Below are 17286 nucleotides of genomic sequence, written 5' to 3'. Positions count from 1 at the left end.
ATATCTGCCCATTCACACTGCTGTTCCCTTCACCCTAAATACTCTCTAATAAAGCACAAAGGCAAAAAATCCAGAAAGAAGAAATGAAATAACACTGCAGATCTTTAGTTTTCATAGCACACAGGCCTTGCATTTTAATTTACTGAGTCTGATGTATTTAGTTGAGTCCGTCTGACAGACTCCTGCTGTCAACAACAAAATAAACTATGTATGTTTGTATGTATACTGCGTATTGCTGTACAAGACAGTGGGGGTGAAACAACAGCAACATCTGAACCTCCAGCTATACCCCTCTATTAAGTCTGGACTGCCACGATAAAAAATGTCTAACTGGTACAAATTTTGACGTTTTTCTTCGTTAATGTTTTGAAACTAAACCTCAATGGGCATGGCCAGTTTCCTGTTTCCATGGCAACTGAAAGAGTATCAGCAGACAGTCATGATCAGAATTTCATTGAGAAAGTGCATTTGTTTTCACACGAGGGAGAGAGAAAGGTTGAAGTAATGCCAAAGGCAGTGTGTGTGTGTCTGTGTGTGTGTGTATTTACCATTTTTATCAGCTCTCCGTAAAATCTGTAAAAAGGAAAAAAGGAAAAGAGAGGGATGTCAAAAAAGGTTTCACATCATCAAAGTTAAAGTAAGTGTGTTTGTGTGCGGGGATCATCGATCATACTCTCAAAAGCAGTGTGTCATTAAATTATTGATAGTGCTGTCCCAGAGTCCAAAGGAGATGAAAGGCAGAGTGGCAATGACCACATCAGCTTTAAAAGGGTCCAACCACCTCGAAATAGCATTGCCCACTTTCTCTTCTTTGTCGGGTTTGTGCTTGTGGAGAAGAATTTGAACAGGCTTTAAATTTACACATTATCACTATAAATCTAAATCTGACAGCACAACCCTTTATGTGCAGGATCTAGATTTTAAAATGCCATCCAAACTTGGAAGTAATCCTTCCATTTTTGGATTTTCTTTGCTTCGGGGGGCTTCAGCTCTGTGCTACAAAGGGGTAAAAATACGAATAAAAAATATCCACCCACCACCCTCTAGCTCTTGGCAGTCTGTCGTGTGCTAAGGCTTACATAATTCGTTCAGCGTTTCCTGCTAATCAGTCTTTACTGCTTCTTTGATTGCTGTCCCCAATCTATAAACTCCTCTCTGTCTCTACCTGTTACTCATCTATAATTTATGACCAATCAATTACACCAAATACAACTTTATATCTCTACAAGGCAACACACAGCAGCAGGTCAACAAATAGACACGCAAATAAATAAGGGAAAAAAGGCACTGTCAATCACATCAAGTTAAAACAATCAATCATCACTTCACATCACGATCATGAGCTCATTCATTGATTAGTTGATTGGCAAATGATTAATCAACAACTATTTCAATAATTGATTAATAAAGTCAAACATTTATTTTGTTTCTGCTTTTTAAATGTGAGAATTGGCTTATTTTTTCTCATCTCAAATTATAGTAAATTTTATATTTTTGGCTTTTGGACTGCCAGTCAGACATTTTATGACATCATCTTTAACTTTAAGACAATACAGAAGGAACGTTTTTTTATGTTACAGTTATTATTGTGAAAATAATCATATTTAATTTTTGCAACCCTACATTTATCTGCTCTGAAAATCCTGCTTTGTACAGGGCGACTGTTCTTCCTGTTATCATTAACTAATGTGTACACAAATTATACCAACTATATACAGAAAATAATTTATAATTGTGGTCTGATTGGGTTTAGTTATTCAGATACCAGTTCATACTGACAACTCCACTGTTTTGAACCCTGTAATTAAAAATCTCATCATCTTCTCTCATCTCATCTTAATTAATCTTTTACATCTAACAAGTAAAATTAATTTGATAAAACATTAATTTTACGATTTTGTAATCTGTAATCTAGATTTTATAATATGGTAATAAAGTGGAAATCTGACACTACAACAGCATAAAAACAAGGAAGAAAAACACACATGGACACACAGCACATCCAACCTGTTCGGAGTCAGAATATGTGTTTTAATGACACAGCCGACTGAGGCGAAAGCTGTGCGAGATGTCAAGACTACAGAGGCAACACTCGGTCGACCATCTCGCCTCTGAAGACATAATGGTTTTTATTCCCTGAGACTCAGAGAAGAGCACCTGTTCACTATTAGTGAGACATTTCATGTGGTGGATAAGGCTTTCCATCTTTATTAACTCCTGGTTCCCCTGTGTTTCCCAAACACTGAAGGCAGCCAACAGGTTTATGGTAAAGACATCACAAGCGAATGGAAGAGTGGAGGAACGAGGGAAATGTAATTAGGTGGTGGGTGCTGAGGCAGAATGAAACAGGGGAGGGAAAGCTGTTGAGAGAGAAGCACTTGAGGAAGATCATTAGCTGTACTGATATTCATGTAAGATTTAAATATTTAAATCCTCATCATCTGAGGGAGGTCTACAAATGTAGGGAATTCTTATAGTATTCAATTATTCATAGAATAATTGACAAAAATAGACTTTTTAGATTAAAACATTTTCTAGATATTAATATTATTTTTAGCCTAATAGAGCCAGATTAGATTGAGTGAGGTCAGCACGAATAACACTCTGACTTTATCAAATCAGTATCCTTCAGAGATTTTATTAACTTGATATTTGGTTTTGAACACTGACATAAAGATGGATGACCAGCCTTTGAAATCCTTACACGATGAAGCAAAATTAAAGGTCAGCCCTGTCAAATTAATTCATTCTCTAAAACAAGGAACCCTCTGTACCCTGCATACATTAACTTATCTGCTCCAAAACCTCCAACACTATTAATCACTCAAACTTAGATGTGAAATGTAAAATGCATCTATTTCTTCAAATGCAATAAAACATATATCCTGAAAAGCTTCCTTGACTGTTTTTTTTCCTGCTATAAGCTATAATATATATAATAAAATGATATTATAGTCCCACTTTATGCTTAAGTTTTTGCACTTAATCTGAAATCCTAACAAAGTGTAAGCATGAATAGTGAGGATGAAATACATTTTGTACTATAAGTAAGGATTTGTTTTACTTACATCAATGAAAATCGACATCCCCTTCTTTAGCTCCATTTGAGCACTGGGCTCCTCAGATACACACTGCAGCTCCTCTGAACAATCCATCATTCACAATGTATCTTCACTTGCAAACTGCAGAGGAATGTGTCCGCTTCAACCTCTTATCTGATCAAAGCCACCGGTCAGACAGACACTCTGCACTGCTGTCAAGTCTGTCGGAGTAAAACACACGACTTCCGGATTAAAGCTTCGCAATTTAACCATTCAACACTGCCAGAGTGCTAATAATATAAAGTACCTATACATTTGTATGCCCTTCTTTTGCTCCACGTGTTGTTAGATCAACTGTTCTGCGGATGATTTTGAGGCTTCTTTCAACAGGCATACAAAAACCTCCACTTTGTCTGCAACTATAAGCTTTTATTTTGAAGGCAAACTCGCTGAACTTCCTGTCATGTACAGACCGCCTCAGTCTTGACTCCAGTTGCTGCTATGAGGAGTCCAAACCTGCAGCGCATCTCAGATGGAGCCAGCAAAGTGTAACTCAGATTCAAATGTGTTTCATTCTGTTTGTACTTTAATATCGTTTTGCACAGACTCAAACACTTTATCACTGAAACATATGTCAGATATATATCAATATCTATAACATAGAGCCAAATGAACAGCATAAACAGCCTACATATGCACGGATAGGAATGCTATATATAACCTACGTTTTTGTTGAAAGATACAAAGGTCAGATAAAAGGTCATTTCAGCTTGATGTCTTCTCTGCAGCCTCAGGCATTTTCCTTAAAAACTTCTCTTAAGAGTTTTTATGGCTCCTTTTAAATCGACCTTAGTGGTTTACTTTAAATGACAGGACATTTCTAGTTTGTTATTATTTGTTTGTATTGATTTAACATAATGACATTATAATTTACACACCCTCATCCATTTGGAAGAATGATATGAGAAAATACACATAATTATCCTTTTGTTGATTAAATAAAATAAATAATGCTTTAGTGAGAAACCCCAAAGACACAAAGGTTGCTCCTTAAATGGCAGAAAGTCTTTTTTTACACCCATTAAAACCTGGTGATGAATTATAGATTGTTGTCAAGTGTTTCCACATAAATGCAGTATAACCCAAATTTATAAATTCTACAAACAAACACACTTAGATTGGTTGTACAACAGTTCCATCTAGTGGACAGCTACAACAGCACAGTAGTTTAAATAAACGCCATATGAACAAACTAACCATGAGCGTCTTTCAGTGTGATGCATTTGATGTCATCTGTGTCAGTATATGTGTCTGCACTGACTTCAGAGAGAGGGCTGTTGAGAGAGTGGAGGCAACACTAGTATTTTGAGGACTACCACCTAAGGGCTTTCTTTGCCCACAGCTGTGCGAGTCAGGCGGTGAGCGGTGGTAGATGCATGAATGCACATATTGTCTGCTTCACTCCCCTCATTATGAATTTATGGTGAGCATGCCAAACAGGGAAATTACCTTCAGGCGACTATGTTATACTGTATGCTCTTAGAGAATGTAGCAGGAAATGAGCATAAACTCTGTTACTGGAAATCCTGCTCATCATAAGCTGCGTGTTTTTTTAATTAAAACTTCATGACTTTTATACATTTAAAGTGCGATATGGTTTCCATGAAACATGGCTGACAATTATTCCAAACAGTTATTTCCAGTTGTTTCCTAGAACTTAACCAAGCCTACTTTAAGTACATTTGGTTGATAATACTTTTACTTTGACTTGTAATACAGTATTTGAACTTGTATGAAGGAGTTTGTTCTCAGCAGTTTATCAACTACATTTCAAAGACAAATCTTGTACGCTTTATTCCACTACACCTATCTTACAACTACAGTTGCTAGTTACTTTATATATTGTAGAGAGTAAATAAAACATTGAACCAACATATAAAATATGATGCATATTATAGATTAAACACCCCAAATGTATACAATGCCATTAAAATAAGCTTTACCCCTACAAGCTACATTAAAATGTGTGTTAATATGTCAGTAAAATAATACAATAATGTAACATGCTGTACTGTACACTCTTATAAGTGCTATTCTATATAATGTCTGCTCTTTGCAGCCTTTTAATACATGTTGTACTATTTTTTGTTTGTTTTTTACTTATGTACAATTTTGAGTGCAAGACTCTTACTTGTAGAATTTGGATATTGAGGTGTTCATTTTACTTACTAAGTTTAGCATAGTTTATAAACACATTTTTCCAGTAAAAGAAAGTAAATACATACATTTCCTCAATGTTGTATTATTGTACTTTAATATAATTTTTAATTAGCCCTATTTGTATGCCCACTGTCTCCATTTTATGCTACTTAATACATTTACTCAACAACAGACAAATATTTTTTTTAATTTTATTACATTCATCTCAAGTTACATTAGTGTTGAAACATGACCTGCTCATAAAATATGATGCTTTGTATAGGTTGAAAAAAACACACAATACAAAAATCATTAGAGCTCCACTTCAGCAAGCTAATCACAATGTTAATGGCCCTGTGTATAAAGTGTAGTTGTATATTGTATTGATAGTTTTAAGTAAAAGATCTAAGTGCATCTTCGACCACTGCTCTCTAATTGAGTAAGCCTCTCATTCTTAACCTATGTGATACTCGATATGTGGTTAGATTTGAAAGCCTCATTAATTAAAGTAAATTAAATCTAAATAATTCAAAATAAAAGAATACAATCTGGGAGTGAATCAATTCACACATCATGGGAGGTCTGTGGTAGTTCACGCTGCTTATGTGGCAGCACACAGTGGCTGACAGCAGAAAAAAAAACCCATCCAAACATAATTGATCCAAAACAAACATAATTTGTCACGAAATCTCGCGGAAATCTCGCGATGGCAAACGGAGCGCTCTGATTGGACGAGAACGTCAAATCGGGGGGTGGCGGGGGGTGGGCTTGTGGTTACTTTGCATTCTGGGACACAAACAGTGGTCGGTGTGAACATAAGACATACAGCGACAACAGCGACAACCTCCACTGTGGAAGGAAGGCGACGAGAGAAACAACACCCAGCTAGCGGAGAAAGAGCAACGCGGGGGTTTTCATAACTGCGTCCTGTGTGTCGCTCTGTCTGTCCGGGACCAGCGGACGAGGAGGGCCAGCTGCGGCGGCTCGCTGTGTGAAATGCAGCGGTCGGACTTTATCCACGCAGAGAGTTACCGAGCTAACCACGGGAGTAAGTTAGCCTTGCAGTGATTTATGCTAGTGTGTTAGCCGGGTGGGCTGGTGCTGGTGGAGTCGTAAAAGTTGACGTGATTCCGATCATCTCACTTGAAAAGAAGTGTTGGGTTATTTTGTCACTGTCCTCGCAGCTCGTCTGTTCTCCGCCCCGACAGCTCCCTCCATCATCTATTGACTCCACATTGTCCGGAGCTGAGGGATGACAACTCTGAATATGGCCAGTGTTTCAGACAGAGACTACAAAACTGGCACTTTTAAGTCATTGGACTGGCACGTTGCCCAGCTAGTGTACCCAAGATAAACATTATTCATTTGGACAGTTCATGTAATGGCCAAGGAGAGTGACGGGTCTTCTCTTTATGTCTCACTGGACAATTGCTCTCAGAGTTGCATAGCAATGGGTTACCACTGCTGAAGCCATCTTCTGTAAAGTGCATAAATATTTGCCTCTGTTGAAGCTCAACGAACTGATATTGCTAGACATGGACTTGCGCTGGATTTAAAGGCTGTCTGGAAATCTCAAACGTCACAGCTGTCACCGGGTTGGACAGTTCTCCTGAGCCCTGCTGCCGGTCCCCAGAGCCTATTGAGGGGCCAACATGTCAATGTCAGGGTCCACGACCGTGCAGCTTTTCACCAAGCTTGTCAAGCATGCGGTGGGCAAGGCACAGATTCAGCTGAACCGCTGGCTGCAGAGGACTGCCACAGACGAGTGTGACAAAATTGACATCCTGATATGCAGCGCCTTTGACGAGACAGGGGCCGGCATTGGGAAGTCAGACGGAGACCCCGAGGTTATCAGCGCCACAGGGGGGACGACCTTCAGCAACAGTGGAGAGTTCAGACACCCATGCTGTATCACCACCTTTTGCTTCAAGAGCGCCCTGCTGGCATGCATCCTAACCGCTGTGTGCTTCTCCTCGGTGGCCCTCGTGCGCCAATACCTCAAGGACCTCCTGCTCTGGGTGGAGAGCTTGGACAGCCTCGTCGGAGCCCTGCTGTTTATAGTTGGTTTGATTATCGTGTCGTTCCCGTGTGGATGGGGATACATTGTTCTTAATGTGGCAGCTGGCTACCTCTACGGCTTTGTGCTGGGAATGGGACTAGTTATGGTGGGAGTTTTAATAGGAACCTTTGTGGCACACCTGGTGTGCAAACGACTATTGACTGACTGGGTGCTGAACAAAGTTGGAAACAGTGAACAGCTCAGTGCTGTCATACGAGTGGTGGAAGGAGGAAGTGGACTCAAAGTTGTGGCCTTAGCGAGACTCACCCCCATACCCTTTGGGCTCCAAAATGCAGTTTTCTCGGTGAGTATAAATATACTATTGCCAGCTTTTCCTTTTCACTTCAGATGGACGTTAGACAGTCATGTAAGGTCCGTAAACTCATATGGGTTTAGGCCGAAAGGTCACGGCAGTGCACCAGCCAGGAGCAGAGCTCATTAACCCACGAGAGGAGAGTTCAACAAATCACTTGCAGTCACCACAATCAAACCTGTGACCTTTTCGATTTTAGGAGCAAATTATTTTCTTATTGGTCGCCCCAACCTTCCACACAGGGGAAATCATAACAATCTAGAAGCCAGTTTCAAGCAACCGACAGGGAGTGTTCTGCTGGAGATGTTTATCTTCTTAGTTGAATGCATTTTTGAATGTGAACACGGTTGACATACCTGTTCCTTTTATTGTTCAAGGCAGACTACTATCTAATAGCAGACGTATAATATAAGGCCGGTCCCCAGAGCAGGGAAACTCATTCCTTTCGTAGATAGAAAAGTGCTCCTATGAAATGAATTCTATTGTAGCCTAAGGACGTCAATTATTTTATCAATTTGAACTATCACATTTTTTAGTCCTAGTTTGAGGTTCTCATATTTGGAGCCATGTTTTCTTCTGACCTCAGTAATGATCTGCTGACATTATCATAATGTTGATCAAATCATGGACATTGTTTTTTTTTTTTTCTGTAATGTAAATCTAAAGTGATTGGTCAAAGCAACAAACACCATGTGACCTACATTATAAAGCTAAGCAGCATCAGGATATTGCTTTCAGCTGCACTCCTACACCTAACCTGAGGCCCTTGACCTTCATACATAGCATGAATTATTTATACTCGCTGATTACCCTTCTCAGTCAACTCATTGATACCTCCAAATAGTAAAAGCGGCGCAGAGCTATTGATACCTCCAAATAGTAAAAGCCTTGGGGGATATGTTATTGTATTGTAGAAAATCAGCTGGGAGGTCACAAAACATAAAAAAAAGTTATGCCAGTTGTAAATGAATGAAGAACACTGACCTGAGGGTAAACCTGGATGCAATCTACATTAAGCAGTCATCACTGTAGTGTACTGGAGGAGCACTGGTGTAACACTAACAGCAAAGCAGTATCAGGTTTTGTACAATTGAAAACTGTGTCTCAAGTGGTTGCCTGCTTGTATTCTCTGTAACTCTAGATAAATAGTTAATGTGTGCACGGTATATCTATATACGTCTACCCACAAACATTTTTACCTGTAAATTCAAATGTAGCCTACTTAAACAACAATCTGTTTCAAAAGCAGAATTCACATTTTAATCATCATGCCAAGAAGTCAAAGCAGTGAATACCACCATCATATTCAGTATTTCTTAGATTCTGTTTCAATGAATACTGACATTTACATTCCCCTTAACGTAAGCTGGTCTGAATATTTCACTCGTTTATGGAAACATATGGTGAGAAGAGAATAAAAACAGCGTTGAAGGCAAAAACCAACAGTGGCACGGACATCCAGAAGTAGATGCAAAGTGGGGAGCTTGAAAGGAATTTATAGCTTAAAGCATGAAGGAGTTTGTGCACAGGCCCGAGGCAGGAAAAAGATGATGACGTAAGTGAGTTTCACAAGCACAGTAATTGCATACTGCAAAACCGGTAAGTTTTCCAGGGTGACTGATTTACTTGGACATTTCTCGCATGTATGGATTTGGCTTTTGACAGTTCTATATACACACTCATAAGTGCCCTACAATAAACACTCACTATGCAAACAGAGCTTTAGACCAAAGTCTGGTAAACTTTGTGGCCATAGTTGGTTGTAATTTTACACTCGATTTCACTATATTGAAATCTGTTTCACTCTCTTTTAGCTCTGTTGCAAATTACAACTTGAACTCAAAATGATATAACCCAGAACAGTAATACCCCTCCCCCCAGCGGCACTTGGAATTAAGGATGTCCCGGGGACAGTAGCACCTGGGACACTAAGGACTAACTGTGGGCAATTGTGGAATAAACCTCATTTCAGCTGGTAGGTGTTCAAATTCTAGAAATGTGAGGTGGCACAAGCTCTACACTACATCACACACGTGCTTAAACACACAAAATCAGTCATAGAGAGCTAGACCGACTTTATTTCTAAAAAGCGACTAGCAACTAATTTAGTGACTCTTCTGCCGCGGTCTCTCGTGTCAGTTGTAGATTGTGGGGATTAGGGTGTACCTTTAGCTTATATTTGAATAATTCATTTGAGCTTCTAAATATTTAAATAGCTTATTTGATCTTCTCCCTCCCCTTTGTAGATTAAAAACAAAAAGCTTTTTACTTAAAATATATTTTGCCCTTGTAGTGCGTTTGTGATTATTTGACTAAATAATAATGTTTAGGTTTGCATTTGCACTGCAGTTTGCAGTGATGTATTTATTGATCAAACAAAACAAAACAAGTAATAGTAACTCAATCAATGATTAAAAGAATAATAAAAAACTGATTTTCAAGCCAACATTACTTGTTATGTATGGAACTGATGGACTGGTCTTGCAATCCATTTTTCAAACCATAGGCAAACCAAAGCCTTTAACTAATTGGGAATCCTCTCTAATTGTATCCAGAATCATGTGTTTGTATCGATTTACATCCCCAAGAGTAAGCACAGCAGCATTTACCAGCCAAACATTAAATCAGCCAACCCCTATATTTAATAAATAGAGAACATTTTAAAATTTAAACACTTTCAAACATTTTTTCCTAATTTACTTTCTCCTCTAATTTAGGATGCATTGTCATTTTCTAACTGTGTTGACCCAAAATAGAGGTCCTGTTTGCCTTGCAGATAATGGAAAGGAAAACTCAACATTAACTCTACTATGTCAACTTAGATATAAGGTCAGTGATATGTAAATGAGTGATCTGACCCGTGAAGGTTTACTTTTGTGTTGTCTCAACTGCACTTGAACCTGTGCATTTAATTTCATTAAATAGCATGTAGTTTGGTCCCTGAGGACACTCCCTATGGTTAGGCCAGTGCCTTTCATTGTAGAAATTGGTTACAATGGTATATGTGTGTACACAGAGGCCACTTTTGGGTATGCCTATACAATCTATACCATACACTTTGTTGTAGTATAGTGTTGCACAGGGCTGCATTTTATTCAGAGATGTTTCAAATAACATACTGTCAAGCACTGTGAAATAAGAGGATTGCATGTTAACTGACTTGGGAACCAAGGCAAAGAATTGTTTGTTTTAACATAGTAGGCGGGGAAAAGTAATTGATGTGCTAACAAACAAAGTAGGTGGGGAAATGTCACTGGTGTGCAAACAAAACCAGCATACACGTCTGTCTTATTTCACTTCAAACTTATGTGAGAATTTACTTCCAGTTCTGCTTCAACGGAAAGCTGTGATAATACTTAGACTCATTTGAAAATTTTTGCCATTTTCTGAGATCCCAAATATGGAGGAGCTTGCAGCCTGTGGTAAGACAAAGATAAATCCTCTCAGGGTGATGTTTAATGTGATGTAATATCTGAGGCAAATGCGGCCATGAATGCTATATGAGGTTTATGGGGCAGCAGTTGCTTAATCCATAGGGATTTTGGAACTGGAGGGAGGCTGGTTTCCAGCATGGACCACACTATTGTTTAGATGGGTAGTTGGAGAGGTGCCAGTTCACTTCCGCAGCATTGAACCCTTAACTGCTCCCAGGGCACCGCAACATTGTCAGACTTGCATTTCTATAAGCCCTGTGTTGGTGTGAAAAAAGGATTTATACAAGCAATAATAATTTTTTATGTGATCTGGTTCTGTTTTTGTAAATGTAAACTTACAGTTATTAATTGTATGCTTTTGTCATCCCTTGCATCACCAGTAACTACAAATGGATCAGTCTTGAACGTTTTGTCCCCTGAGAATTGTGACATTGAAATTTTAGACAATGGAAGGACCATCAATGATTTCATAGACAATAAAATACAAGAGCTTGGTTCAGAGGTGAGTATCAGAGGTATCATGACTCTTTTCTAACTATAAACCTATAAATGTGTAAAAGAATTGTAAGACAGTTGAGATTCGATGAAAATAGTGCTTTTTCAAAACTAAAATTTACTTTTCTTTATTCATTCAGGACAGTGAACAGCCATTCTATGTGGCAAATCTAGATGATATGGTTAAGAAGCACCTGAGATGGCTCACTAACTTACCTCGAGTCAAGCCTTTCTATGCACTGAAGTGCAACAGCTCACCAGCGGTTTTGAGGATGATGATTGCTCTGGGCACAGGTTTTGACTGTGCTAGCAAGGTACTGTGAAGTGTTTTAAAGATAGTGTGGGGGGTGGGAGCCTTTGAAAAACACCTACTTATTTGTGTGTCTGTGTGTCTCTCTCACACACACCGGCTTGCTGCGCCTCTCTCTGTTCATCTCTGTCTGTTTGTGTCTCTGTTGACTTTCTTTAGTAGTAACTTTTAGGAAGTCGACTAAAAATCGCAACTTGCATTTGTTTACACCCATGATTCCGTTTTAATATCAGCAGGTGAGCAGTGTGGAAGAGGTTCGTTGTTAGTGATGGAGCCTATAATAATGATAGAAAACAACATGGTAATGAATGACATTGGGAACAGCTGACGTATTCTTCCTTAACAGAGGGTGTATGTACTATGAAGGGAGTTGAACCTACTCAGATTTAACTCAGGGTTATCAAGGAAAATCCGGGTTGACAAACTCTGATTGCCTACACTGGTGTTAAACGGTACTATGATGGTAATTAAGATTAAGTAAATTGAGTCGGTGTCAACTTAATCTGAGGTTGTACGCTTGCATAAAGACTTTTTTCATAATGGCTCACGCTCCGTATTTTCCCCAGAAGAATGTACAATGATAATATCAGGATATGAGGAGTTTAAAAAAAGTTAACGGTCTAATCTCACTGTAGTAGGGGCAAGCAATGACAGGGAGGGTTTTTGGCTGTGCACTGTCGACACAAATAAGCAACATTATAGAATTCATGTCGTAGGCTCTCTATTTTTCTCTTACAAACTCTTCTTTTATTTTTGATATGATTTAATACGACTGCCGTAAATAAAAAGATTAAATTGGTCACGAAAATAATATCTCAGAAATTCACCCTGAAAAGTTATCCAGCAGGAAGTGTACATACATACATACATACAATGCACTGAATTAAGTATTATATGAGTTTAAAACTGCTCTATGTCAGAATCTGGCATGGTGCCTGAGAACTTTAAACCCTGAATTAAAATTAAAATCTACTCCCTAGAGCAGGCTGAAGGCTACCTGTGTTAAATGTGTAAAATCTACTGTTAGAATAAGTGTCCAATAAGTCGCACCAATTACCCTCTGGTCTCATTGGGCATAAAGTGTTCTGTATATAGGCCTAGCCTGTATTTTAAAAAGTATTTCTACATTGAGAATTACCTGTGACTGTATAAAAAGCCTCTTTGATCTTGAAGGATTACATGGGCACATAACAAATGCATTCTGACCCTAGATGCTGGTAGAGATACTGAAGTCCCTCAGATAAGAATCAATATATTTCACAGAGAACATCATGGCAGTAAATTAGAGGATTCTGATTACCCTTGCCCTCAGCAGTGAGCCTCTCAATAGCCGGCATTTTTTCCACAAGATTATGGGTGGTGGAGAGTGGTTCATAGGGTAACATCAAGTTGACCACAAAGACATGGAGAGTAATTTGCCATGACAACATAACTTGGGTAAAACTTATTCACCTTTTATAGTACAAGTTAACCTGGAAGTTACACCTGACATCACAGAGATACTCCTGAAGTTACCTGGAAAAAACAGTTACCTCGCTTCGTAGTACAACCCTCAGGTCAAATGGTAAAATAAACACTGTATCTGCGCCGTTTGTCGATAGTTAATTAAGTTAATCGATTGCTTACTTTTTGTACTGTGAGTGAGAGAGGCTTTGTGGCGCATAACACAATGTTAGAGAGAAGTGTGAAAATATATAAATAGTCTAGGTAATTGATGGGAAACACTGTAAGTCTTTTATTGAGAAAGGTTTTGTTCTCATGAAACATGTTTTGTTCTAACAGGGTGAGATTCAGCTGGCCCTGTCCCTCGGAGTATCACCGGATAAAATCATTTATGCACACACAACCAAACCACGGTCGCACATCAAATATGCCCGTACTCATGGAGTAAATATGATGACTTTTGACAGTGAGGATGAACTCGTAAAAATTTCTTTCTGTCATCCTACAGCCAAGTAAGAGAACAACTACTAAAATTTTTGCTTCTACATTTTAGTGTAAATTAATAGTATTGATTATTATTTGTGAATTATGTTCCAGACTGCTACTCCGCATCGCAGTGGATGACACTGGCGCGGTGATAAGACTAAGTTCAAAGTTTGGAGCCAGACTGTGGACAGTGGATAAGCTGCTGGAGCGTGCTCGGGAGCTGGACCTGGATGTCATTGGGGTCAGCTTCCATGTAGGCAGCGGGTGCACTGAAAGTTCGGCATTCAAACAGGCCATAGCAGATGCCCGACATGTTTTTGACATAGCGGTAAGTCATCGTCGTAGAAACAGAACATTATAAAGATATGCTTTCCCTACTTTTAAACATTCACATGTTTAAACATTCACACGTTTAAAAGTAGGGCATTGATCAAGTTTTTTGTTATGACTTACAGTTTAGATTTAAATCCTCTGTCTCAAGAGAAAGCTGCAGTGGCCATAAGCTTGATCGGACTGCAGGAAGAATAGTTGCTACCTCTTTGTACTGGACATTGTGTGAAAGTACAGCAGGGCAGCAGGTTAGCAGGTTAGCATTTTCTTAAAGAAGATATAAAGATTTTTAAAAGGTTAAGCACCAAATACTGTTAAATTTTACGTTTAATACTGTTCTACTTTTTAAAGAAAAAATGTGAAAAAGGCTGGTGTTTGTCCTCCTCCTCGATGGCATTTTATTCATCCATTCAGCTAGGTCTTTAATTCTCCTGGGAGACCACTCGGATGGACTGTTGACGCATTCATTGACGCATTCATTGGTACCAACTATGTCATGCTATCATGTCCAGAAGGGAGCTAAATACATTTTGTCGACGGGAAAAGTAGCAGTGGCCATCCCTTGACCTCATACCTCCAATAGGTTCTATGAGTACTCACAAGTCTCCAAATATGCTCACTCTATGCTAATCCCACACAGTTTTGGGCAAAAACCATATGGCATATGGTATAAATGTGTTAGGGTTCTAATTAAAATTGGGAATGACTAGAAAGCTGAGACACATACGTCATGGCACCCTCAGTGTCCCACTTCATCTTGAAATGCCCCTGTAGGTATGTGCCCTTTTATCATAATTTGATATTTTAGTTTTTTAAATTTTGCCCATGGCTTCAATTCTCAATTAAATTTGTGTTTAATACCTGACAACTACATTTTAGTTCTAATTCAAGGTTACTGCACAAGCCCCTGCCCTTACCTCTGTGACTCATTTGTCGCAGCCACCACAGTTAAGGGTCCAGTGTATAGGATTTAGTGGCATCTAGCAGTGAAGATGCAGATTGCAACCAACTGAATACCACTCACCTTCCCAGCAAGTAGGAGAAACTATGGTGGGCGCAAAACTGACAGAAGGCCCCATGTACAGCCAGTGTTTGGTTTGTCCATTAAAGGCTACTGTAGGATCATGGTAATTCCACATGGTAGACTCTGTAGAACCCACTCCTTGTGTACACAATTCATTCTAAGTTCACAAAAACACAACAACACTAATGACAACATACCTGTTAATATTATCCTCCTAAATGTTACACACTGGTTTGAGCTTGTCACAAACACTTCTCTCCATATCACAACTTCTACACCCTTGGTAAATGGTGCCTTACTATAAAGTGGTACTGATATGTTTTTCAGATTTCGTTGGGATTCCAGATGACTCTCTTGGACAATGGAGGAGGTTTCACTGGGAGAAATGACTTCAAAGTCACATTTGAAGAGGTCAAATAAAGAACGCACTTTTACTGTTGTAATGCATTGTAATGACTCAAATAACTACAACAACAATTTTATTGTCAAGAGTCCCCAGATCGTTCTGTGTAACAAACCATCCTCAGGTTAGCTTTGAACAGTGTTTAAACACCTTTTTCCTTTACTTAGTTCCTTTTTTAGTTAGACTTTGTATTGTATGTTTTATCTGTTTTGCCTTTATTATCTGTTTAATAAATTATTGTGTTTATACATATTTACCTATTTAATTTAACAAGAGTGGGTGGTATCAGCCCCTTCTATGCAGAAATCCACATCCTTCCACTTTTGATGACCTTATGAACCTATTGTGTTTTGCCTTCCTAGTTTTCAGAAGTCATTAATGGAGCACTGGATGAATACTTCCCCTCTGACAGTGAGGTGGAGATCATCGCCGAGCCAGGCCGATACTATGTGGAATCATCCTTCACACTGGCAGCAAACGTCATTGCCAAAAGAGTCGTCGATGATACGGAACACAGTGGTAATGTATAGATCTGTTCTTTATCCAGTATCATCACATAAATGTCAGAACTATACAAAGTGCAGTTTAATTTAAATGTATCTTGATTTAAAATAAAAGAGGGGTGGGTGAATATCAGATGTGTCTGGTACACTACTACAGTAGCCATTCCCAGCCTCTGAGTAGTTCACTCACTTTGATCTGTGTTGAGGACCATCGATAATTTTTCTATTTTCCCATTATTTTTAACATCTTTTAAATTGCATATTTGACAGATCTAGTTGCCATTTTAGTAACTTTTATTACTTTGTGTGCACTTTTTCCAGACATTGTGGAGAACAGTCCTGACAGAATGATGATGTACTACCTTAATGATGGACTGTATTCCCTGAGTCCCCTCACGATGAACCCTCTTACTACAAGTTGAACCATAACTGTCACATGTGGGAAAGATATCCTTCTATATAATATTTTCATAAAAAAATCACTACAGCTTTAAATTTAGGTAAAGACTGCCGTTTTTAAACAAAACAATCTAGTATGGTACCGCGTTGGTAATCTTGGAAAGCTAAGCGAAGAGCTAGCAAGTTGAAAATACACCGCCCCTGCCCCTCTGATTGGCTCCATGGTGCAGCCCTCCCCTCCCCCATCCTGTCAGTGGTCGGTCCCCAACCACGCCCCCACAAACTGCCCAGCGCACACCACGAAAATGAAGCGCAGAGAGAAGGAACGGAGGAAGAGCAACGTTACGCAAATTACGCTAATACAACTACATACCGAGAGCGACGTAGTGAAAAGTACATATTTCATGAAAAAAAAACATCCCCAAAGCAAAAAAATAATTAAGCTGTCCAGCAAGAAAAGAGCAAACTCGCATCACTTTTCAGCACTTCTGATCCCTCAGGTTGTCTTCTACCGCTCAAAAGCTACACCAGATGTTGACACTGGTTTGACCTCTGCTTTATCCAGAGCCTTGTTGTTAGCCGCCTTTTTATCCCTCCCGCTTTCTTTCTTTGGCCTTTTTGTCCGGGCAAGCCGTTACAAGAACCGTGGAAGCGGACTTTTCTCACCATTGCTCAGTCGCTTCGTAACCTGCGTTCGCAGAGAATGTCTGTTTCCTGCACCAGCACATGTGCACGCGCAGCGGTCAGGGACAGAGGGGAGCGGGAGTTAGCAGTAACTAACATGAAGCATCCTGATTGTGCTCTCTTCGACCGAAGCACAGATTGTCGAAGTTCTCATCCTGCAGCT

The 17286-nt window shown here is 39.2% G+C and overlaps 3 protein-coding genes across 3 annotated transcripts in view; 2 read left to right on the top strand and 1 right to left on the bottom strand.

Moving 5' to 3' along the window:
- necab1 (N-terminal EF-hand calcium binding protein 1) overlaps positions 1-3207 on the bottom strand; it is a 37995-nt gene extending 34788 nt beyond the window's left edge. Inside the window, exons 1-2 of the mRNA XM_035681396.1 lie at positions 3069-3207; positions 549-573 (exon numbers count right to left, since the gene is read on the bottom strand). Coding sequence (XP_035537289.1) covers positions 549-573; positions 3069-3158 — 115 coding nt within the window. The 5' untranslated portion in view covers positions 3159-3207. The remainder of the gene's footprint in view (positions 1-548; positions 574-3068) is intronic.
- A 2834-nt stretch (positions 3208-6041) lies between these two features.
- Positions 6042-17286, top strand: part of tmem64 (transmembrane protein 64) — a 22165-nt gene continuing 10920 nt past the window's right edge. Inside the window, exon 1 of the mRNA XM_035681460.1 lies at positions 6042-7603. Within this exon, the coding sequence (XP_035537353.1) occupies positions 6893-7603 (711 nt within the window). The 5' untranslated portion in view covers positions 6042-6892. The remainder of the gene's footprint in view (positions 7604-17286) is intronic.
- LOC118342799 (ornithine decarboxylase-like) overlaps positions 11305-17286 on the top strand; it is a gene marked incomplete at its 3' end in the record, with an annotated part of 8008 nt that continues 2026 nt past the window's right edge. Inside the window, 6 exon segments of the mRNA XM_035681461.1 lie at positions 11305-11548; positions 11682-11855; positions 13634-13806; positions 13892-14108; positions 15462-15545; positions 15900-16056. Coding sequence (XP_035537354.1) covers positions 11399-11548; positions 11682-11855; positions 13634-13806; positions 13892-14108; positions 15462-15545; positions 15900-16056 — 955 coding nt within the window.

The sequence above is a fragment of the Morone saxatilis genome, unplaced genomic scaffold (genome assembly GCF_004916995.1).
Source record: "Morone saxatilis isolate NCDOM2014 unplaced genomic scaffold, NCSU_SB_2.0 Contig9, whole genome shotgun sequence".
Lineage (NCBI taxonomy): Eukaryota > Metazoa > Chordata > Actinopteri > Moronidae > Morone > Morone saxatilis.
This window is presented reverse-complemented; position numbering and strand designations above follow the sequence as displayed.